Raw genomic sequence first — 25,080 nt, forward strand, 5'->3', positions numbered from 1 at the left:
ACCTCGCATCATCTCAGCTGTACAACATATCCTAAAGTGGGACCACGCCACCAGGAGTTAAGGCACTTTTGTTTAGTGGATCTACCTAGGTCCATGCATGAGGCTCGTGCTCCATTGCAGTCAGCCTGAACTTGTGACTTTATCCCGGACCAGTACGACCAGATAACCTCATTTAGCACTTTTTGCTTTCTTGCCCTATATTTGTGTGTTAATAAATTGTGTTCTTAAGGTTATCAAAGCTAACACGATAAACAAAACCAAAATGATAACATTGTGTTTGTGCTTTTTGGCACCATATTCATTGACATATTTAAACTTGTTTATCTCTGGTTCTGCTAATTGTATTTTCGTCATTTTGGTCTTGTTTTATTTATTCAAACCTACTCTGTCTAATGTCATGTGGGATTTTTCTTCTCTGTGTTCTCACTTTATTACTGTTTGAAGTACTGCATAAATACTTTACACATTGCCTCTAAATTAAGACGAACTGCTATGTGCCAAGCTGCCACAGGGTTGAGCACAGGTTAATTTGGGGTTTGCTTGTGACTTAACCCTGATAAGGATTGTGCTTTCTGCTTGAGTAGGGTTTTCAATCCCCTCTATCAGTAATCCAACTTTTTACAGGCCTAATTGTGCAGCCATGTTATTTACAGTTCTTGAGTAAATGTACACTTCATGGGTAAAATCCTCAAAAAAAGAACTTGCCTTTGTGAATCTAGTCCATTGTCTGTTGCTACATTAGTATTAAGAGCTCCCTCCTTCATTGACCTCCTCCCATCGAACCAGACCTTCCATATTTCCGTTCCGATTCTCTTCACTTCCATCCTGACCCTCTTCACTATCAGTAAGCAGGGTGTAGGCTGTTAGTTCAGTGGAACAAGCTTTCAAAGAAAAGGGTGGAATGAGTTGATTTCGAAATTAGCTTTTGCATGTTTTTTTCAGGGGTAAATGCAATGATGGCAGGTCTTACTTTCAAAACCCTTTTTGTCAGTGGTGTTTTTATCTGTGCTTTTCTTCAGGGGACATTATCTCAGATTATATGTTTTCCATTGTCAAAAACTTACTTTGAATTATTTTAGTTTGCTGACACCTCACCACCCTTAAACACCATCCATCCCTGGCCCCCTCCCAATACCTATGCACCATTGTTTTCGCCCTTCTAAAAATCCTACACCATGCCTAAACTCCACCCATCCCTGAACCCTGAATGCCCTTTCTACCCCCAAACTACTTCCATTGCTGAATCCTACAAAACCCCTAGTCTCACTTAAACTACACCCATCCCTTGTCCCCAAACTCCACCTATCCCTAAACAAAGAAACCTCTTTCTACCCCTAAACACAAATCATTCATGATCCTTAAAAAAAGATTTCTACTCCTAAACCTCACCAATCCATCTAGCTATGGGTGGCTAGTAAGGAGGTTGGAGAATTTCTGTCATGTGATCCAGTGGATAAGATATAGGATTTGTCTTTCTGCACTCTATTGGAAGATTCAGATTAGGAAGAGTGAGGCCCATAGGTAGAAACTGTTTGGATTGTCTATGCAAGACATGACAAGGACCATAAATGTCTTAAGCTCCTATGGAAACACAGACGTCTGGAGATGCATTAAAGAGCTAGTAAAGTGTAGAAATTACTTATCATCACTTGGTTCACTATGAGGACAGATGTAAGGCTGATATCCTTGATCACAGAAAAAAACCCTTATTTCAGTTGATCTCCCATGTATTGATCCACACCTAAGGAACACCATTGTGTTATGACAAGTCTTCCAAACCCAGCAAGTAAAGATCTCTGTTTTGGATAAGTGAAGGGTATGGTGGTTCTGCAGAATCCATAGATCATCAACTTTGAGTAAGTGGTCTAGTTCTAAGTTGTATATGTCCTTTGAGTTTCCCAGCTTTAGGATGAGCTAGGTGTGATGGGCCAAGTTGTAGCAGATTAGTCTGAAGAACTTGATGAGGTTAAAAGAGGGGATGTGAGATGATAGATCCGTCAGGTATATCAGATTAACTTTTGAAAGGAGGTGACAAATATACGAGCAACAAGATGATGCTAGACTTGCTGGAGAGATAGAACAATATCTCTCTAATGTCTAATTGTGTTAAAGGAGAGGGGCAGGTTCAAAACTAGAAGTTCTGAAACTCGTTTTCTGCTTGCCATAATCTTCGAATCATTCCACGTGGAAATCATGGCAACTCTATGGAGTTGAACCCTGTCTGGCTGGCCTGACAGTATACTGTTTAGTTTCAGAATATAAAACTCTGATAAAAGGAGGTTCTTTCTGTCAGTTGTCCTAAGACTAAGTCACTGGGGATGACTGGTAGCTATCAGAGTTGCTAAATCATGTTACTTTATTTTGATCTGTGGTCTGAGGCGGGAAATCTTGATTTCAGAGAGGAGGTCTTGAATTTGAAGGGACACCTGCATGACAGTAGAGATATTGAGGAGGATTATTGATGGGGGTCTAGGAAATGAACATCTGCGTGGTGTGCCCCAAATGTTTGCTAAATCAGATTTAGTGCAACCTGGAGAAGAAGGTATTTGGCCTCATGGAGCTTTCTTTGGCTACAACCTGCACCCATGCCCCACTGGAGGAATCTGAACTCTAACAAAGTGACAAAGTGTAAAAAGAGACATCTTTACTGGTCAAAGCTGCCTATAGTATCAGGCCAGTGAGGTACCTTCCCTGGGCACAACATTTGAATTTCTACCAATTGGAGCTTCTATCCAAAGGTCAAATGCTTCACTGGGATCTTGTCAAACCGCTATCGTGGAGCCCTCCTCAAGCACAGGCTGCTCTCTTTCTCCACAAAGTCTGAAGGTAAAACTTACGAACGTGTTGCACCTGGCTTCTGTAGATGACCAGCCCTCAATCACAGTCCACCTTAAATTGCACCTAAGTCCCATTCTCTTACAACCAGATAAACGTGGTTGGTGTTTAACACTTTTTTTGTGCTCATTTTTTTTTTATAAACTTCATATCTCTGATTTCCCTTCCTGGAATTTTGTTGTTTTGGTGTCATTGTACTCTATTTTGGTTTTAGGACTTTTCTTGTGTTTTGTTTTAAGTTTATTACTGGTTTAGTACTGCATAAATACTTTACAATGTTCTCTAAGTTAATGTTGCCTGCTCTGTGGCATAGCTTCTGGGGGGGTTGAGCTCGGGTAATCTAGTGACCTTATTGATTCCCCTTACACAGATTGCAATTAATATTTGAAATGGGTAGTTAGCCCATCAACTAATACTCCAGTTTCTTACAGGGATCATTGGAGATGTTAAGAGTGGAACGTTTAAAAGGCCTGAGAGAGCAGACATAAGATTTTGATCTTGCTGGTTCATTTGCCTTGACAGTTTATTCGAATTGAGAGTCAGACTGTTGATGGAAAACTGCTGATGGAAGGCTGCTGAGGGGAATGGGCATAATAGTATTAATTTTGGTATGAGTGATGCTTGCTTTTGTAAGTAATTAATCTTGATGGTCGTAAAGAGCTAGAGATTGAGGTACCTTTGTCATTGTGTACTCTGTATAACTCTATTAAAACCCCATGAAAATCCTTTAAAGAGCACTTGTCATTGGAGATCCATTGTGGGCAGCAGAGACATTTTGTGTTCCTGCTTTTGCAACAGCTTCAGTCATTGGTGGTGCATTTTCCCATGTGGTTTGTTCCAATTTTTCCATTGGTTTTAGAATCCTATGAGTTATAAAATGTTGTACTTCATTGAGTCTAAGGGTCTGAGGTTGAATGGACATCTTTAAGGAACTGATCAAGTCACAGCTTTTAGAAAGCTAGTTGTACTTATGTTATTTCTTCAGGAAGTGACATGGCTGAGTGATGAGAGTGCTATAAGAGTGAGTCAATTATCTTTGTAGCTGATGTTTTTTGTAACTGTTACTGTATCATTTGATCCCATGGGGAGATTGACCATAACGTAGATGAGCTGGTTGTAAGTTTATACAATGGGATGTTTCCTATTACTGTGATGAGTCTTGGCAGAGATAAGTTTCTCTTCAGTTTATGGCCAGTTTTATTTATATTTTCAGGGAGATAGTAGGGTCTTTAGGTCTAAGTGAGGGTTCTTCACTAGGGGATGTTCGGTTGGTTGAAGATGTTCTGGTTGCCTGGGTGCAGAGATTGTTATGTAAATTTAATGAGATGAAATCTAGAAAGGTATCTGTGAAAACTGTGTTATTTTACCCAGGACTGTACGTCTTCAGGAATTAGCATGAGATGGTGGGTGAGGGTGAAGAATCGATCAGCAATGACATGAAATCTTGTGGTATGTATTATTCTTATTATTATGGAAATTTCTAAAGCGCCTGGTTACGCGCACCGGCGTGTCCCTGCGCTGTGGTGAGAGACAGTTAGGAGGCCAACAAGCCACTAATCAAGTGTAGAGCTGAATAAATGGGTTTTAAGAGCTCTACGGACCTTAGCCTATGAAGGTTCAAGACGCAGCTCCATCGGGAGCCTGTTCCAGCTCTTAGCTGCAAGGTGTCTAAATGATCTGCCTCCCATTCGCACCTTCTTGATTTTGGGATCAACTACCAAGCCAACACCAGTGGATCTGAGTATCCGATTTGGTCTGTAAGGTGTGATGAGGCTCAATAAAGGGATGGGCGCCTTGCCCCCAATAATGCGGTGACATATGCATAGCGCCTTAATTGAGTCCCTGGAGATGACTTCCTCTGGTCTTTGAGGAAGGTATTGTGGAAGAATTCCATATTCATGGGGAGGGGATACTGTCCCACACAGGATTTGGGATGTATTGTCTCTAACCCGTTGAAGTAAATGAAAGTAAAGATAGCCAATCTGTTATTGTCAGAAAAGTATGATTTAATAAATAAAAACGTAAAACTCCTTGTGTCTCATCAGCAACAGTAATGATCACTCCAACATGGTGTGAGATTATGTGTTAGGCATAGATTGCAAGAATAAGTAAAGAAATAATTCTTTATGCCAATTACCAGAATATGTGGGTGCTCTCCTGTGTAAAATTACTTATTGATTACAACATCTCAACAGAATGTAGATGTTAGTGAAATTTCCTTTGCTGATTCAGTAATAGAATATCAAATCGCACTTCAAAGTCTTTGATCCTAACTAATTGATGTATTGAATGGTTTTCGATAAGAGACTGCAAGGACGAATGGGTATAGTATATCAAATGTGACTCAAGCCAAGCATGGCATTTTAGGCAAGAGCATTCTGCCATCCTTACTATTAAAGGTATAGGTTCTGAAGTATACAAATTCATGTAGTGGTATCTAAACGAAAAGTACGTTTAAGAAAATATTTGACTGTACTAGAACATGAGAAATATAATAGTTGTTATTTATTTGTATTCACTTTAGTACAAGTATGCTAACATTGGGGTGGCAATATGCTACTGAAGCTAATAGGGTCTTTTTTGCAATGAGGTGGGAAACCTATCTTCAGGCTCATAGTGTTCATGAAAGCAGTGATTTTGAAAGGTGATGGGGGGATTCACAATGTTCAAATTTTTTTTGTTTTTTTGCGAAGATGTTAAGGGTCACAAATTCAGTACTATCATTTTCTTTCTTGTTCGCAGGGGGGAGTTGATGTAAACATTTGTTGTCCATCCACCGCAAGCCTTGTTAAGATTAATGTTGAAATACACCCATATTTTGGCTTTTAGCCAAAACAGTCTTTAAACTCCATCATTGGCACACCCGCATATTGTGCAAGATATTTCTTTGGAGAACACTCAACCCTCACTTATTAACCATATTCAGTTTTTGCCATTTTCACTCCATTGTCCTGCATAATGTACTACTTAGTAGTTCAACAAGTTTATTCAAGACAGAAAAATGTATCTCTATAGTGGCATTTAAATCTAACTCTAATAATCCATCATTATTTGTAGTGCTCAGTTTGTGACTTCTGTTGTCAGAAATCCCTCGTGTTATGAACCACCAACTCCCATTAAAAATTACCCTAACCTTTTGCTCACTTTTCATCAATGTTACTGGCAAAATGGGCATTATATGCACTACAGGACAGTAATAATTCCCTATGAAGAGTGGCAAAACGCCAGAAAAAGATGAGTTTAAATGATAATTTCGGCCATTGTGTTTTACAGTCTCTTATTTCTCACAACCTTACTCCAGACATTTTTCAATGGGAAAAAAATCACAGTAAAAAATGCTAAACAAAAAGTGTAAAATGTGATAGAAAATAGCACAAAATACACTGCATTTTTTAAAATAGAACCCCAACAAGAACCCTAGTTTGATAGTTTCTGTATTGGGGCCTGATTTCTGGCTACAACACTAGACTATCTTCTGGGATCCTCCCTCCACACTGTCAGCATTCCAGGAGTCCTTCCTATCTGAGATCACCACAGCCATGTTTTGAAGCCTCAGGCCCTAATCTGACCCTTCATGCCAGGTGTCAGAATGTTATGTTATGTTATGTTATGTTATGTTATGTTATGTTATGTTATGTTATGTTATGTTAACCAACTTGTATAGCGCAACAGCTGTCTCAGCGGAAAGGCGTCCCGGTGCTGACTGCAACAAGACATATAGGCAAAGCCTAAGCTGGAGGGAAGAGATAGGTTTTGATAGCCTTCCGAAAGGCCAGATAGTTGTCCAGACAGCGGATCTGGAAGGGAAGGGAGTTCCAGAGTTTAGCCTCTAAGCTGCGAAACTACCGTTCCCCGGCACGTACACATTTCACCCGAGGGACGATAACCAGGCATGAATGATACTCTGTTCCTTCATTACCTCTATTCCCTTCCATGCTCCCATACTCATACCTGTTTGTGGAGTCACTGCTTCTGCGCCTTTGTTCTTTTCTCTGCTGTTATTTGTGTGCAGGACATTTTCTCAAGATTTGTGGCATACTGTGCTTAATTTGAAACAGTGGATACCAATGGGGCCCACAAGCACTCATTTTTGGGGACCAACACTTATTTATTACATTAGACATGGACCCCGAGCAAGAGGGGGAAACACATAGAGTGAGGGGAAAGAAGAAGGGAGAGAAAGGCGGGAAAAGTGCTGCAAAGGGAGAAAGTTAGATAACAAGCAGTTAGTAGCCGGTAGTGGATGGAAGAGGTTGATTTAAGACTACGCATCCTTAGTATTTGCTGCCTAGACATGTAAATGCACCGGTAGCAGGTTCCAGAACAGAGCTTTGGGAACCGGCACTCATTCTATAACAAATTAAGCACTGGTTGCCTACATTTGGGAGTTCAAGAACCAGGGAGTCCATTCTTCTCACTGGGAAGCTGCATCCCTGACCCCTCAGAATTAATATTCAACACACTGAATTCATCATGTTATACTTTTTTATAAGGCTGTTTCCCCCGATAAATTTCAACAGGATTGTCCTGCAGGAATCTATCAGGGGTAAGCAGTTGTTGTGATAATTATCAGACGACTCGTAATTCCTAACCTTGTGCAAACTCTGCTTTGCAAAGGGTCTTTAAATTAGAACTGAATTTTTAAACAGAGTCTCACTATACACCCTAAAAGAGACCTGTCGTAAAGAGGGGTAGTCAAGCATCTTAACAGTGTAACTGAAGTGTAATGGAAGTTTAGCTGTTGAAAAAGAAGCACATTATGACTAAGCAATATATGATGATAATGATGATAATGATGGTGACATTTGTACACCCAATTCTTCATTCTTACTTGCACTCACACTCATTGACTGTCTATTCTCAAACTTCAAGGGCCACTTCCATATTTGGGTCCATAGCTGTCTTTCACCCCTTCATTGCAAAATCCTCTCTCTTTCATGAGGTCAACTTCCTCCTTCAAGGAGCTTTCCAGAGATAACTCTGTCTACTTAAAGACCCCAATTGTTTTTCCAGTAGCACTGATACACGCCATGTTGTACACACCTCTCCTTTAAGTTGAGTGTTGTTAGAAATGGGATCCCTGGCTGGCCAGGGCTCGCGCCAAAGTCAGTCAGAGACCACCATTCCCAAGTCAGGGCAAGGGAGTTACACGCCAAGATAACCCCTGCTCACCCTCTAGGTAACGTGACGCGAGCAGCAAGGCTAAACTTGGAGGCTATGTAGATTAAGTGTTTGCGCGCGCACCCAGCAACAACACCCAAGGCCCACCACAAAGGAAACTCCACACAAGGTTATATAAAAATAGCCTTTGTATTATACTAAAACACATTAGATAAAAACACACACTTTACAATGTGCCAACAGGCACGGGCAGAATTTACAGGGGATATGTACAAGACAGGGCCACCTGGACCACTGTCAGGAATATGCACTTTTAGAACCAGCACTTAGAATATAGAACATAGAATGTAAAATCACTGTAGCACACATTAGCAAACAACCAGTAACTACTGGTAACAGGTAAGTACCACCCACGCAACCCTAACCACCTTAGGAAAAGGTCACGCAGGGAACCAGGACTTCACTAGCAACACCTGTACTAGGAGACAAACAACCACCTAAGTATCACAATACCTGTAGGGGTATAAGCACATTACACATGATGCATCACAACACATTCATAGGTGTATAGAAGAAAAACACATGATGCATAACTTACATTCAGCGTTGTAAAAACAAAGCACATGACGCATAAAAACACATTCAGAGGTGCAGCACAGGAGAACGCATAATGCATAACCAACACATTCAGAGGTGTAAGAACAAGGCACATGACGCATAAAAACACAATCAGAGGTGCAGGAAAACACAATTGCGCCAAACTCACATAAGTCAACACCTGTGACTGTCCCTAGGCCAACTGGCCTTGTTGGGGCTAGGACGCCCTGTGTCCCAATGTCAGGGGCCTACACGTAGCAGCTGCCTACTAAGTGCTGGGCAGCTGGAACAACAATAGTGGGGCCACGTGGGAGCCCCACAGGCTCTGCAGAAATGGCTGTCCCCTTTTGGAGCCTCGCTAGGCTCTAAACAAAACTGTGGGCTGTGATCCTCTCTGGGCTCTGGACAAACGAAATATGCCCGAGCCTCTTGTGGGCTCTTAAGAACTGTAACCCCACTAGGGGAGCGTCCCGCTGTCAACCGGGCCGCTCTACCTCCTGGAATGCCCCCAAAGATGTGGTGGTAGGAGCCTCTCGGGCTCTAAATACAAAATGTGCCCTGAGCCTCTCGGGGCTCTCAGAACCAATGGCGCCTTCTACGCTGGAGTCCCCCTCCTGGGGACTCAACCAGACAATGGTGCGCTTTGAGCCTCTCGGGGGTGGAGTCTCCCACTGGGGACTCTAACAATCGCCGAATGTCCCCAGGAGCCCCCTTGGGGACTCAGAAGAAAAGGGGGAGCACAGAGGAACGACCCGCGGGGACACCTGCACTCACCGGCTAGGTGGGAGGCGGCGTCTCCTCTCCTGCGGTGTCTCCTCTCGCGGCTCTCCTCTCCTGGCGGCTGGGCTGCGGCCGGACTCTTCCCTCTTCTTACAGGCGGCCGGGGCTCTCCCTTGTTAGAGCCTCGCCGGCACGATGCAGCCGGTTCCTCCTTCTCAGGCTGCGGGGGCGGGACTTCCGGTCCTTCTCCCGGGGCCGCGCAACGATTGGCCGGCCTGTTAGCTGCTTCCGGGTTGTCGCGGGCAGCGCGGCGGCCCGTCGAGCACTGTAGGCGGGGGCTAGATTAACTGAGGGGTAGGCTCCCTCGCAAATTTAAATATAACGCGAGGTAGGCACTCGCTAACACAATGAGCACTCCCAGGCGCTAAAGGCAGATAAAGCGCTTACCGGCGCTATAAGAAAAATAAAGCACTATGAAGCGCCAGGGACCAAATAAAAGTCCTCCCAGGCACTATAAGTTAAAGACCGCGCTCCCAGGCCCTAGGAGTAAGAATAAAGCGCTCCTAGCGCTATGGGCAAAAAGTAAAGCTCCAGCAAAGGTCTGGAGGCAGGCAGGGGAGGCAATGCTGGGCCCAGAGCCAGCTCACTGGGCCTCCAGGCAGGGAGGCAGTCCAAGTGGCGGTCTTCCTGGTGCCCAGCAGCAGCCCCCCTCCAGAAATGGATCCAGGAAGAGAACATTTTCATGGGGTCACAGCCCCTCTTTTTACACCTTTTCCCTTTGTCTTAGCTCAGGGTGAGGGGAAAAACCAGTCTCAGCTGGTCTGGGAGCACCCTTGATGTGCTCAGCCCCTCACTCTAGTCACTGGCACGCCTAGGGTCATCAGTCGCACCACAGGGGGCGGAGCCAGCATTGTGTGGGGAAAGCCCAGCCCCATTCAGGACCCAGGTGCACTCCTCCCCACCCATCAGCATGCTAATCTCCACACTCCCCACCGGGCAGACCCATCCAGACTCCTGGAGCCAGGCTCACCAGCCAGTTCCAGCCAATCACGTGCCAGCGCACTCACTGCAAACGCACACCCATGTCTAGAAGTGGCACTTCCACACTAGACACATACACGCCGCACATATCATTGCGCAGCATTCAATCACACGAGCCCGCACATACCAAACTCGAGCCTGCACACCTCACGCATCAGAAACTACCAGGAACACAGACATTCCCCATGCATTCCTATGGGATGGCAGGACAACCTTACTCCACGCACTCAGAGTGCGCACGCACTTTCCACTGGGACACAGGGAAAGTGCGCAGAAACCAAAAATCACTACCACCAATTCACATTCGCAAAGCAAAAAGTTTAGGGGTGAACCTGCCAGACGGGCCAAGTCCAACAAGTGTAGTGACTGTAGCATTGTGTATTGTTCTTCTCTCCTCTCAGTATTTTCCGTTATCACACGTAAAGCAATTTAAGTTACCTTATCAATTAATTTTTGTGTGTATGCAGTTATGTAAAATGTGTTCATCATTTCATATCAGATAATCATTGCTGTTTTAGATCTAAATATGTGTTTGTTTTACGTACAGAGTTTAATAAAAATAAACATTTCCTGTTTGTTTGGAACTGAATCAAAGGACAAATTAACCCAAATTAACCCTTCATGTCTGCATGAATTAAGGAGTGGGTGTGCTTTTGGGTGGGCTTGATAGGTAACTCCATTCTCACAGATTTGAGGGGATGGGTTGTCTTTCAGACATTTAACCATTTTGAGTCTGCCTGGATCTCACACAATGAGGTTTATATATGCCTACCAGTTAGTCATGACGTGGCTTGATATGATGTTAACTGGGGAAGATTCCTTGAGTTCTCTGCAACGGAGAGCAGGGTCATGCCTGAAGAACTCATGAAGGAAACGTTTGCCAATAATATGCTATGCTGCCTGGTGAGACACATAGAAAGTTAGGAGATAAGATGGATGTGGGTATCCTTAAGGGGGCAGATTGGGAGTAAGTGGCTGCACTCCAAATAGGGGTGGCCATGCAAACCAATCTGTGTTTAATGCACCTTATCATTATTTTGCATATTTTAACTGCAAATGCACACGATGGGACTTTCCACTAATTGTACATGTTTAAAATGCAAAACATTTTGATGACACTCACCTTTATTTATGCTATCTTGAAAGGTGAGCAGATCCAGAACATATAGTCGGGTGTTAACAGCAAACTATGGATTTAACACATTTCCTTTTAGAAAAACGGACTTCAAGTTATAAAAAAAGTACTTTCATTATTAGCAATACCATTCATGGTGGTCTGCTGCCCGAGCAGGCCACCATCCCTGGGATATCCTCTAAAAATAGTGTTACAACGTGTGACTCATTAGAATTCATGTAATAGGTCGGATTGTGGACCACAACAATTCCGATTTTTTAGAGCCAACCTATAAGTGTATTCATCGGTTCGTAAAATTGTTTACTGGTTACAAAAATACTGGAAGTAATTTGGACCAAAAAACTGTATATCTTATCCTAAACTTACAGGAAATCACTGATGGTTTTGCCGGGGCTTAAACGTAAATTATAAAAGGAATACTTGAATAAGGGTCAGCACAACTCATATTTGCCTGTGGTGGGCACTATTTTGTTACTGTTCTTACATTTCTTATGTTGAAGCAACAGTTATTGGGTAATAACTTTGGCATATTTATTGTAATTGAATACAATCAAGGCAATTTTATTTGAACAATCAATGCAAAGAAGATTTAAAAATACCTTTTTTGTGTTTTAGAAGAAAGCAAGCCTGACCCGCGTCCAACCTTTCAACTGGAAGATTATTTTAGTGGTGCCTATCGGTATAGTTCATACAGTTTACAGTGGATTTCAGGTAAGAATATAATCTGTCAACTTCAGTGAAAACTCTAAATTTAACTAAGAGCTTCACTATGTGTGAATGGAATATGCAGACAGAAAACAATACATTTGAAAGTGCATCTCAGACTGGACAGAAAACAACGGAAACGTTTCTAACTATGGCAACTGTGTTTTTTATGTGAAAACATTGTACATTTAGAAGCACAATATGTGAAGTGTTGTACACACTATGCTCTATTTAAAATACAGTGTATTTCTGGCTTTATATCTCATGTGCAAGTAGTGTCTGAACGCATACTATAGGAATAGTGATAGTAAACTCTGTAGTCAACCAATAGAATTTTTTGAACATTAATAAAAACAATCATAAAAGCACATAATCACATCGAAAATATTAAACAGTAAATAGCAGTTCCAGATATGAATAATACATACAAATTTAGTTCAAGAATAATTGTTTAACAATCTAAAACAGACAGTAAAGATTTCCTATGCCAGAGAGCAAATTTAAGAAACGTGGCGACACAAACGCATACCTCGGGTGTAGGGAGCATCCGCAAGTATGAAAGTGCTGCAGTGTATCTGATCACCAAATCTCTTTTGAGTAACTTAATTTAGAACCTTTTGGTATAAATACGATAAAATCTACTCGACAGGGTTTGCAAAGAAAATTTGTCACACAGGCAAATAAGAATAGTTGTAGCGTAGACCAAGATAGAGGGTTTGACTTGATAGACAGGAAGATGTGGCGCTCATGCGTGTGTGATTAGTTGGTAAAGCTGTAAATACGATTGAGTCACGGTGCAAAACAGGTCAGGGAAAACAAACCCACAGCAAACAACCCCTGCACTGGTACAGGAGACCTGTACCTAACAATAACAACAAAGTCCTGTGCACACGTCTTGTGGTAGTGTGGGTTCTGATGTCAGAATCCTACCATAAATGAAATGTTCTTTTGAAAAAATGATGGTGTAACTCCAGGTTTTGCAAGTAAACTACACATCTACTCCTATCTATAACCGATAATAACGACCCCCCTAAGAGTGTGGATCTCCTTCTACAAGACCTAGATATGGACCCTAGTGGCACCATCTCTAGTGGTCTAAAAACCAAATCAACATGGAATCCCACCTTGTCAGGTGGCAACCCTATTGCTGTGTTTCAAAATTTGGTACTAAATGACTTGGACACATATGAGACTAAAACCCAAATCACCAACCAACATACCAAAGACAATCTCGCCAAAGGAGAGAGGCAGGCACTTAATGCACTAAGCAAGGATGAGACAATCATCATCAAAGAAGCGGACAAAGTGGGGAACGTTGTGATAATGCACAGCTTAGATTATAATGAAGAAATAATGAGGCAACTTAATGATGGTTCCTGCTACGATCCCGTGAGGAACAATCCAATGGGCCCACTGACAATCTTAATTAACAAAAATCTCAAAGATTGGCAATCCAAGGGACTACTGGATGAAGACGAAACCCTATATATGAAGGTAGTTAGACCAACTTACCCCTGCCTACATGTACTCCTGCCTATATGTACTCCCGAAGATACACAAACAGGCATACTTCCCCCCAGGGAGACCTTTCATCTCAGTGATAGGGGGACCCACCGAAAGACTATCTCAATAAGTGGACCTATTTTTGAACCCCATGGTGAGAAATTTACCTTCCTATATCCAGGAATCCAAGCATATATTAGGCATCCTCTCAGATATACAATGGCAACCCAACAATATCATGGCCACACTCGATGTTGTATCCATATACACTTCCATCAACCCAGACCTGGACCTTCATATCATGACCAAACTTCTAGAACACAGACCAGCCACATTATGGTCTCATACAGATATGATTATAACAATGATGGACATAATACTCAACACTAATACTAATACTTTATTTACAATCAAACATGGTACAAACAGAAAAAAGGAGTGGCCATGGGATCTAAATTCTCCCCTTCTTTTGCGAACCTTTACATGGGGGCCTTGGAAAGAGAATGGATATGGGGACCCAAGGGAGCAGAGTGGACGGAATACATCATCTACTGGGGAAGATATATCGACGACTGCCTTCTACTCTGGTCTGGCACCCAGAATGAACTCGATAAATGTTGTTCATATCTTAACTCGAACAACATGGACATGCAATTTACCTGCCATTCAAGTACCTCACTCAGCTATTTTCTTGATATTGAACTCTACGTCACGAACAATGTCCTCCACAGCAGACTATTCCGCAAGTAAACATCATGCAACGCAATACTGCACGCTAACTGCTCGCATCCCCTCCACCAAATATAGACCATCCCCTACTGTGAATTCACCCGAGCTAGACGTAAATGTAGCGAAGAAAGTGAATTCAGAAAATGCGTCAAAGACATGAAGGTCAGATTTGCCACACGCGGTTACAATCGAACCACAATAGAAAAAGCATCGGTAAGAATTGATGCAGTCGAGAGAGACCACCCTCATTACTAAAGCCAAGAACATTCCCAACAAACAGCGGGCAAGGATGATCACAGACTACAATGACACCAGTGTGATCATGAGACAGAGTTTTAACAAACACTGGAAGACACTACTAGCCAATAATATACCCTGAAGGAATTTATCACCACTAAACCACAGTTCACGTTTAAGAGAGGCAGAACTTTGAGGAACAGAATCAGTCCCACAGTCCCCACCAACACCGTCACTCCCTCATGGTTGAACACATACTCGATTGGCTTCCACAAATGCAGATGCTGTGGTGCGTGTAAGTGGGATGGAATCAAAGAATTCACAGACTGGAAGAACCGAAAATTCCAAATTAGAAGGAACATCATCTGCAACACGAAATATGTTGTTTACATATTGGAATGTACCTGCAAAAAATACTATGTGGGCAGTACCTGTGAGCCCTGAAAGTACGAATCATGGAACACGTGAGGGCAATGAAAAATGGTGATGCCAGATACCCTATGTCATCACACATCAACAACTGCGCTACACAAGGGTCTACCAAGAGTCTGAGCTACTACTGAATAAATGTCATGGAACCCAGTGTTAGAGGTGGAAACCGAGAACTGAAACTGAGGAGATTGGAAGCCACTTGGATTCTGCGCTTACAGGCATTCAAGCATGGGCTGAACATTGACCCAGAGCTGCAATACGTTCTATGCTCCTAACAATCCTTCTCATAGATGCCTTCTTTTGACACACTTGTTGACAACCAACCCATGATTTTATGGCTACTAATGTCTGTCGCATATACCCCATGTCATTTCCCACCTGTATAATAGGTGATGCCATGTGGACCACAATCACTATCTTGTTGTAGTCATGGTTTTGACACATGCCCATTTATGTCATTTATACATATATTTGTGATTTTTGTGATTTGCCTTCTCTCCTCTTGTTTATACTCATGGGCTCTCTGCCTTTTTCCCATTCCATCTGTTATACTCATTTCGACTCTCATACTCACTCCGCCTGCACTATCCCTAACCACACTGTTTCTTTTCTGAGCACTCTCCATTTATCTCCTGGACCTTTTTAACAATTTACTTTTCCTTTTTTACATCTCCGCTCATCATCTGAACTTCCAAATGTTACTTATTTGCTTACTGATACTGCCATTTTCCTTCATGCACACCTTGCACTGTCAACCACCAGCAGGGCGCGCCAGCTCCACCTTAATTGCTGTAGTATTCCACCTGGGCTCCTTCCACTCACACACTTCTGGTGTGCTTCACAACTACGTGGTTTCCCCCTACCCGTTCTTGGGGTTAGCGCTCTACTGCCGCTGTCCTCACACTCGCACACTTCCGGTGTGCTTCATAACGACGTCGCTTCCCCTTACCCGTTCTTGGGACAGCGCTCTAGTGGCGCTGACTTCACACTCGCACACTTCCGGTGTGCTTCATTACAAATGTTGCTTTCCCCCACCCGTTCTTGAAGCCAGTGCTCTAGTGCCGCTGACCTCCTCCCCTTGCAGGCCGCGCCCACGACGCTTGCAACGTGGTCCCTAGAGCCCTTTTAAGCTGCTCGGAGTCTGGGACCCAGTGTTCCGATACCAGGAGCCACTACCGATGAAATCCACACACTCACCTGTGCGGCCATCTAACTTTGAATACAGGTAAGCACTTTCATTTGTGTCGCCGTGTGTAGTGAGAGTGACAATAGAACTTTGCCCAGCTCCTCTCAAACCGGGTAACTTAGAGGTTACAAACCAAGTTTGCTCCGTTTACCCTTCTAGGTCCCTGTTTGTACAGAGACGCATCCGTCCTTTGCAGAACCCCCTATCACGAGCAGGAAACTACCCTGCATTTTGTTTCCAGACTGCGCACGCAGCCGGGTTCTCTATCTGCCTTGCGGTAAGATGCACACGTTTTCCTCTGTATGCGTTATCACCACTACGTTTTTCGCATCCATGCCCTGACCCAGGCCCTCTTTATTCCTTTTTTCTATACAGATTCTTTTACATGACAATATACAGGTAATTACTTTCCAGAAGACTTCCTTCACACGGTTTACACCGTTTTCGTTGCGCCACCAGTGACCTTTCCTTTCTCCCGTTTACTTTCCCAACACCATACCTTCCATAATTTTGGCACTTCCGATATTCTATAGCAGGCTTTACTTTGCATACCCGGCTACTAGCAATTCTTGTTTCTACTGTTTTTCTCACACATAATCTGTATTTTCTGTCATACGCCTCTAAGCATGATCCTGAGCTTTACCCTACCTTTTCACATTCCTACCTGTGCGACGCATAACCTATAAATGATAATTGTATATGTGATTGATCCACATGCCGTCCTCACCATGTAACTTTACAACTGTGTCTAATATGATAAGACTGCAATTGTTTCTATTAAACCGAACCTTGACTACTTGTCGCTGCAAATGTTTCAAACCTAGAATATTCTTATACCCGTTTTGATAACAACCATGATTTTAATGCCAGGATCGCTCGTATGTAATGATTTAATATGTCACGGTACCCAGTTAGCTTAAAAGTTGTCTCTTTATGCAAGTGTCACGTTGTTATATAGTTACTTTGGATTCTATTGGCACATCGCGTCTACTGTTTCTCTGATATCTGTTCTTTTATCTACGAGTAGCCCCACCCCACCTATGTGGTCTACTACATTGTTCCTTAGAGCTCTGCTTCACTGCGGCTACTTATGAAACAGACACATAATGCACACTTCCACCTCCAGTACCTCACCATTGTATTTCTCTCGGCATGTTTGTCACCACCATTCTTGAAGCAATTTTATGTTTTCTCTTAGAACTGATTCCGGATCACCGGCCTGACATACTTATTATCTTTTCCGTGCTTTTTCCAATTTTCTGAACGTTTTTAATTGTTAATTATGCACACCATGCCACTTTTTGCAGTACACTTTAAAATAAATTTTTTTGGGTCTATGTTCTCTCCTTCTTGTCACATTGCCATGTCTTTACACAACATAGGGTTTCCACACCTACTTGGGTGATCTCCCTCAAAACAGTCACTTATTCGCCTCTTTTTGTTCTTTCGGTTTTTGTTGGTTGTTTCTTCCCCTTCTTATGATAATTGTATATATTTTCTCCCTTTCCTCCATGCCCTTCCTAGCCCTGATGAGTCACATTAAGTACACAGTGTGACGAAACACGTGTCGGCTGGCGATTACCTATTGTACTGATCAAGAGTGTATGATAAATCTTTATTACTTGCAAAACCTGGAGTTAGACCCTAATTTTTTCGAAATAACATTGCATTTATGGTAGGATTTTGACATTAGAACCTACACTACCACAAGACGTGTGCACAGGACTTTGTTCTTAAGAATAGTTTTAGGGTCAAAGTGGCCCAAAGGACATGAAAGCTGAAACCTCTTAGACCTGGCATCCTTGCGTGGTTTCCCCTGACTTTTTGCCTTTTTGCTGGGTGCAGTGTATGTGAAAGGTAGCACATGTACTAGTGGGAGTAACTTGTCCTCATAGTGAAATACTGCCAATTTCGTTTTTCACTATTGAAAGGCTATCTTGTCCATAGGACATAATGGGGAATGCTGAGTAACATTTTACCAGCATATCGTTCCATAGGCATGAGATAGAAACTTGGAGTCTGGTATCCCTGAATTCAGAATTTAATAACACATCTTTTAGGAAAGATGGTTTTTAACTTCTGTGCTTGAAAATAGCACTTTTAGAAAGTGGTTTTTTTCTTGTTCAACCTTTCTCTGTGCCTCTGCCTTTTTGTGGATTCACTGTCTGGTTTGAGAGAGTCAAGGGCTGGGGTGGCTCAAGGAGTCTGGGTGAGTCAGCACTAGGTTGAATAGGCCGATCTGCATTTGGAGTGGTGGGAGGAGTAGCACTGGGGCCTGAATAGGGCTGTGCCTGCCTTCCACAATGCTGACTCCACCTCCTGCGGTGTGTCTGAAGACCCTGGCCCACACTGACAAAGGAAGAAGTTGTGCACTGACAGAGTTCACCCTGATCTGGTTTGGACTGGGCCTAGGACCCCTCACACATAGAGAACAAAGACTTTTGTGGTATAAATATGAGAGCTGAAACCCCTGTAAATTAGGCTACTTCGTGATCAAGAGGAACCTGTTGCCAAAGAAGACCGCTAAAGAGACTGAGGAGCAGTACTGTCCTTCCTGTGTGTCTGGGGCTGGCCTGCAGTTTGCTGTTTCTACTGAGGAGAAGACAAATGGACTTTTCTGTGTGCTGTGTCACCCGCTTGAAGAAGGACTTTGCTGTGTGTGGTATCCATCTGAAGAAAAATCTCCAAGGGCCTGAAAAGAGCTGGCCTCCTGTTTTTAAAGTCCCAGGAACCAAAGGACTTCACCCCCAGCTTCCCTGAACTTCCTTGCAGGGATTTCTGACCTGCCAGGAGGTGCCTGTAACTGTGTGTGAAGCCCTTGCTGTTAGGAGCTAGAAGAGTGATGCAACAAGGGAGAAGCATGTCGCCTCTGCAGCAGCTGCCATCTCATCGCTGAGGAAGCATGCCACTGCTGCTGCTGTTCGCCGTCGCATCACACGAGAAGCGTGTCGCAGGGTCTGTCGTGGATCAGGAAACCACTGATTTCACAGCACGGCCGTCGGACGTGCATGCATCGCCTCCAAATTGTCACATCACACCGGATTGTCGCAGCGCATCGAGGCGCCATCTTGTTGCATGGTAACTGGAGCTCAGGAAGAATTGATGCATAGCCTTCTCTGCGACCCTTTTTGTTTGTTCTGCGTTGCGCTTCCAAGGTACTTTGAGAGTAGTGTTGCATTTCCCATCTACAAGATTATTTTTGCAACAACCTTTTCAAAGACATTCTACCGAGTATCTGTATGTTGGATTTTTGTCATTTTAGTCCTGTTTAGTTTATATAAAGAGCTTTTATTTTTCTAAACTGGTGTGGTGTCCATTTGTGGTGTTTTTCACTGTGTTACTGTGAGTGTTGGTACAAATACTTTACACATTGCCTTTGGCATAAGCCTGTCTGCTCGTGCCAGTGTTGTGGTGGAAGGAGTAGCACCTGGGCCTGAATAGGGCTGTACCTGCCTTCCACAATGCTGGCTCCACCTCCTGCAATGTGTCTGAAAACCCTGGTCCACACTGACAAAGGAAGAAATTGTGCCCTGGCAGAGTGCACCCTAACTGGTTTGGACTGGCTCCAGGACCCCTCACACATAAAGAACAAAGACCTTTGGGGTATAAATATGAGAGCTGAAATCTCTGTAAGTTAGGCTACTATGTGATCAAGAGGAACCTGTTGCCAAATAGGACAGCTGAAGAGACTGAAGAGCAGTACTGCCCTTGCTGTGTGTCTGGGGCTGGCATGCGGTTTGCTGTTTCTACTGAGAAGTGGACAAAGGGACTTTGCTGTGTGCTGTGTCCCCTGCTTGAAGAAGGACTTTGCTGCGTGCTGTGTCCATCTGAATTAAAGTCTCCAAGTGCCTGAGAAGGGCTGGCCTCCTGTTTTTGAAATCCCAGGAACAAAAGGACTTCAGCCCCAGCTTCCCTGAACTTCCTTGTTGAGAGTTCTGACCTGCCAGGAGGTGCCTGGAGCTGTGTGTGAGGCCCTTGCAGTTGGGAACTGGAAGTGCGACGCAACAAGGGAATGCGTATCGCCCCCACAGCAGCCTCCATCTCATCACCAAGGAAGCGTGCCGCCGCTGCTCGTTGCCGCATAACCGGAGAAGCGTGTCGCAGGGCAGTTGCATCGCTGAGGAAGCGTGCTACTGTTGATCACCGTTGCTTTATCGAAGCGTGTTGCAGGAAACCACAGATTTCACTGCACGGGTATCGTGCGGGCGCGCATCGCCTCCATGTTGTCGCAATGCATCAAAGATGCCATTTTGTCGCATCGCACCGATGGTCGCAACGCATTGAGGTGCCATCTTGTTGCATCGTAACTGGAGCGCAGGAAGAATCGACGCATCGCCTTCTTTGTGACCCTTTTTGTTTGTTCTGCGTTATGCATCCAAGGTACTTTGAGAGTAAAGTGTTGCATTTCCTATCTACAAGCTTATTTTTGCAAAAACCTTTTCAAAGACATTCTACTGAGTATCTGTATGTTGGAATTTTGTTGTTTTGGTCTTGTTTAGTTAGATAAAGAGATTTTATTTTTCTAAACTAGTGTGGTGTCCATTTGTGGTGTTTTCACTGTGTTACTGTGAGTGTTGGTACAAGTACTTTACACATCGCCTTTGGGATAAGCCTGTCTGCTCGTGCCAAGCTACCTAGGGGGTGAGCAGGGGTTATCTAAAGTGTGTATCCCCCTTACCCTGGCTAGAAGCACATGTCCATATTTGGTCATAGATACCTACCTCTGCCAACTAGAGACCCACAGTTCTAACACCACCTGATAGGTCAAGCCTAAATCTTGTCAATAAGTCCTTGCCCCAGGCATTAGGCACAATCTTAAGATGCAACTCCATCCCTGGATTTGTTTGAATCAGCAAATACTCCTTATTAGGAGTCTTCTGCAATTCAGTGTGCTCTCTTTCCCCTCTCCTGAACTACATAAAACTTGCCTTAACGCAACATTTGCACACAGCGGATACATAGTCAGGGTTAGAAAATATAGCCAGTCTTCCTTTCTGGTTGCAAACATTCTTGATGTTGCTTAGCCAGGGAATGCGATGACCCCTGTCGCACAGGAGGTATTCCATAATAATATCCCTAGTCAAGTGGCCTCAGAATTACACCTGATGGAACACCACAAGCTTACAGGGGTCGCATTAATAAAAGCCACCATGTAGGGTAACCCAAGTTCTTCTTGTGCTGCATATGTCAGTGACCTGGATGTAACATCAAGGATGCCCCTTCGTACTCTATTTAGGTCCTCCTGCAGTCATTTAGGAGCTTTGTAGCCCTACACCCCAAAACCATAAGTTAATAGAGGTAGGCACATCTTTTTTATAAATTCCTTTAAGTGGTGCAATGGGCATTTTTCCTAATTTTAGAGTCCAGACTAAATAAGAAGCCAATGGAGTTACAATCCTTCAATCATCTCTGGGTCATATAATGGGCCCTAGATCTCCAAGATTCAAATGTGGCCCCCAAGTAAGTAAAATCGTGTATTCTGGCCATTGGAGTACCTTGATCGAGATGCAACGGGACTTGAGATTCTTTGCACAAGCCACAGCAAATATTTTAGCAGTGGCCAAGCCTAAGCTAGCTATAAGACTAACGAAAGCATCTAATATAATTGGAGTCCATTAGATGGTCAAGATATTAAAACAGTATCTTCAACATATTGAAGGACAGGGACAGGGTGACCATTGAACGTTTGCCTGTCCCTGCCCTTTCTAATTAAAATCGAGTCCAGCTCCTTTATGTATAGTAAAAATAAGATAGGCACCTAAACACATCCGTGCCCAAACCATGCCCCAAAGCAATACCCTCTGTGCATTCACCAGTGGATATGAATCTAATAGATGCTTTAAGAACTACGTGAAGGGCACAGAGGAAAGATAACGCCCCCATGGACTCTAGCATATCTCATAATTTTGATCGGACCATGCTTTCAAATGTGCATGAGAGGGCGGTGAAGGCTAAGTAAACAGGACCTCGCTTAGCTTTTGTGCATTTTCTAATTAATAGATGCAAATTGAGGCACTGTTCCTGCATGCCTCACCCGGCTCTAAATCCATACAGCACAGAAGATATAATTTGTTTATCAGTGGCCCACAATATATTTCTGTTAGGCATAGCCTTACTGATAACTTTGACATAGAAGTCAAGTGGAGGGATAGGCCTGTAACATCTACTTGATGTACTTTTTCATTTTTTTAAATTGGGGACGATGATGGTTGACTACCAGGGCTGAGGCAGGCCATTCTTGCAGGCTAAGTTGGTGTAATATGTAATTAGAGGTAGTATAAATCCATCAGCACCCCTTCTGGCCCAAGGACTTTGTTTGCAGGGCTTTCGTGAATAGCTTTGGCCATTTCTTCAATAGTGAACTCGATACCAAGGGGAAATGTGAACACCACAAATTCCATAACATCAGTAGTTATGTCAAGTAAGTGGTGAAATTTACTTAAATGGATTACTCATTCTTCTGCAGCAATAATGGCGCACACTAAATTCTATTGAGCATTAAAGAGTCTCTTATCATTAACAGCATGCCAAAACAAGCAGGTATTTATAGTCCTTCAGGTGAACCAGTCTTCATCTGTCAGGTCCAACTTCCTCCTACTTATAGCCTGCATATTTAACCTTTTACAGGATGCAATTGTCTCAGTGTCCCTTGTGGTGGCCCTCAAGGCCCTATGCAAGCATCTATTGGCCTTCCTCCATGCCTTATCAAGCCAGGGCAATTCAGCTGTATTAATGCATTTCTTGGGCTTTAAAAAGAAAAATTTGATAATATGTCCCTGAACAACAAAGGTGTCCACCATATAGTTCGGGTCTGGAGTCGAGTTCAGACTAATATGCAACAAATCCAAGTGATCGCCACAAAGCCTACACTAGGCATCACACAGATTTGAAGCTCTCAATACTTGCCTCACACCATTATCCCTTGGGCGAACATTTACACCCCCTACAGAGATATCCCAAGAACAAGTTACCGTCATTCCAGAGTAATAAGTGGGTTATAATCACTATATATGCTATGGCACACTGACCCATCCGCAATATAATTACAGAGGGGACGCGCCATCAGGGACTCCAGCTACCATCAGCCTTTGCAAGCGAGGGAACAATGGCTCCTGTGGGGTGATAAGCAATGGCAATACACAGGGTCAAGGTAATGTCAGAAAGGAAACTGGCTATATACATCAAGAATGAAGTCAATTTATGGAATAGTTTATATACGACATAAGGAAGTAAAACAATACATACAAAAGGTTACAAGGTGAAAAAATATTCTGTACAACAGCGAAATAGTAGACAATAGTGCATGGTGTCCCAGTGAAAAAACAATTGAACCTAAGCAAAGAAGTCACAATTGAGGTGACATATGTACAAGGTTTCAATTTTTAGAACATTTCAGCAACCATGTAAAAAAGACCATTGTGGTCCACAGCACTCTATCCAATCATAGGTACTGTGTTTATGGTTTGCCTTTTTGAACTGTTAATGGCGTTTCAACCCAATTGGATATTGGGTCTCCTCAGGACCTAGCAATGGTGAGACACCTACAAGAAAAAGGGACTCCAGCTACCATCAGCTTTGCGGCTAGAGTCGCAACCATGACCACTGCCCTGACCCGCTGCTGTTTGCACCTGGATGCGCTCATAAGGGCCCTTCTCTTCCCACAACGTGGGATGCGTGTGGGCCGTGCATGGGTGAAGCCCTAGGCTAATCCTTGCCCGTCATTGCCAGGTAGAAGCAGTGCAGGGCCACCCTCTTTACATCTGCATCCAGAATCCCACTGTTTGTTGTTGTCTGCTCTTTGAGGTATTGTGTTCCCTGCTTTGGTATTCCCATTCATTGAAAATACATTGAGACTATCCAGGACTATATTTCAGGCAGCTCTTTGGGGACTTTTCATTCAGACTTTTTGTGTCTCTATCAGAGTGAGTGGTTCCCTTATTGCTTGTGTACCAACCCCCTTGTACTGGTGGGCTTTGAGCATGAGAGATGGGGAAGAGAAAATCAATGGAAGGCAGAGGGGGAGGCAGTGGAAATCAAGTAGTAAAAGGGAAAAAGGCCAGAAAAACATTAAAACATCCTGGCAGTAATTGTGTTCTCGATCACAGTGATACCTTAATGAATGAGTGGGAGGGCATTGTTGTGGAAGATCAAACTGAGCATTCCACCTTAGGCAGCCCCCCTAGCAGACCCCTACTCGTAGCGTGAAGTCCACGTCCAAGCCCAACTCGCCTGCCTACCATCCCAACAATGTTCCAAAGACCATCCCTCAAGAGGACACCTACAGCGCCACAGAAGATAACACCAGAAATTCTGGAGCCATGCCATTCCTCCATTACTTCCCACATTTGCCCTGACACCAGTACCCAGCAGCCTGAGCCCGTAATCCATTGTGCAAATAGGTTCCTGCCCCTCCAGGATTTAATTGACGATCATAACGGTGACGTGTCCTTGCCGCCACCCTTACCCACTGTCATGACCAATTCAGAACATAAACCAGAGTCCCATGATACCCATTTCCTCATAAACACACTTAGAGCTGATATAGGCATTATGAGATCTATGATAGAAGGCCTAACCACCTTAGTCAAAACATTATTGAAGACTGATCCATCTCGCCTACAGTATGGGGCTTCTGCACCAAGTCGCTTTTAGCAACATCCCCAAAATTTTTGTGCGATGCAAGAGCCAGCTTCTTTCAGAAAAGGTATTACCCTTCACGGTACTATCTCATACCACTCTGCCACTCCAGCTACTCCTGCTCATAGCAAACCCCATACAACTCCAGAGAAAAGAGAACCAGCAATTCTAATAATACTTCCCATCACAAACCCCAGAATTC

At 43.5% G+C, this 25,080-nt stretch overlaps 1 protein-coding gene across 4 annotated transcripts in view; it reads left to right on the forward strand.

Annotated features, from left to right (window-relative positions):
* LOC147731545 (dipeptidyl peptidase 4-like) overlaps positions 1-25,080 on the forward strand; it is a 688,588-nt gene that overhangs the window by 289,852 nt on the left and 373,656 nt on the right. For 3 of the 4 annotated variants that reach the window (XM_086956608.1, XM_086956611.1, XM_086956610.1), the window contains one exon: positions 12,065-12,160. In XM_086956608.1, the coding sequence (XP_086812734.1) occupies positions 12,065-12,160 (96 nt within the window). The remainder of the gene's footprint in view (positions 1-12,064; positions 12,161-25,080) is intronic. The other variant, XM_086956609.1, reaches the window with a different exon arrangement.

The sequence above is a fragment of the Lissotriton vulgaris genome, chromosome 2_1 (genome assembly GCF_964263255.1).
Source record: "Lissotriton vulgaris chromosome 2_1, aLisVul1.2, whole genome shotgun sequence".
Lineage (NCBI taxonomy): Eukaryota > Metazoa > Chordata > Amphibia > Caudata > Salamandridae > Lissotriton > Lissotriton vulgaris.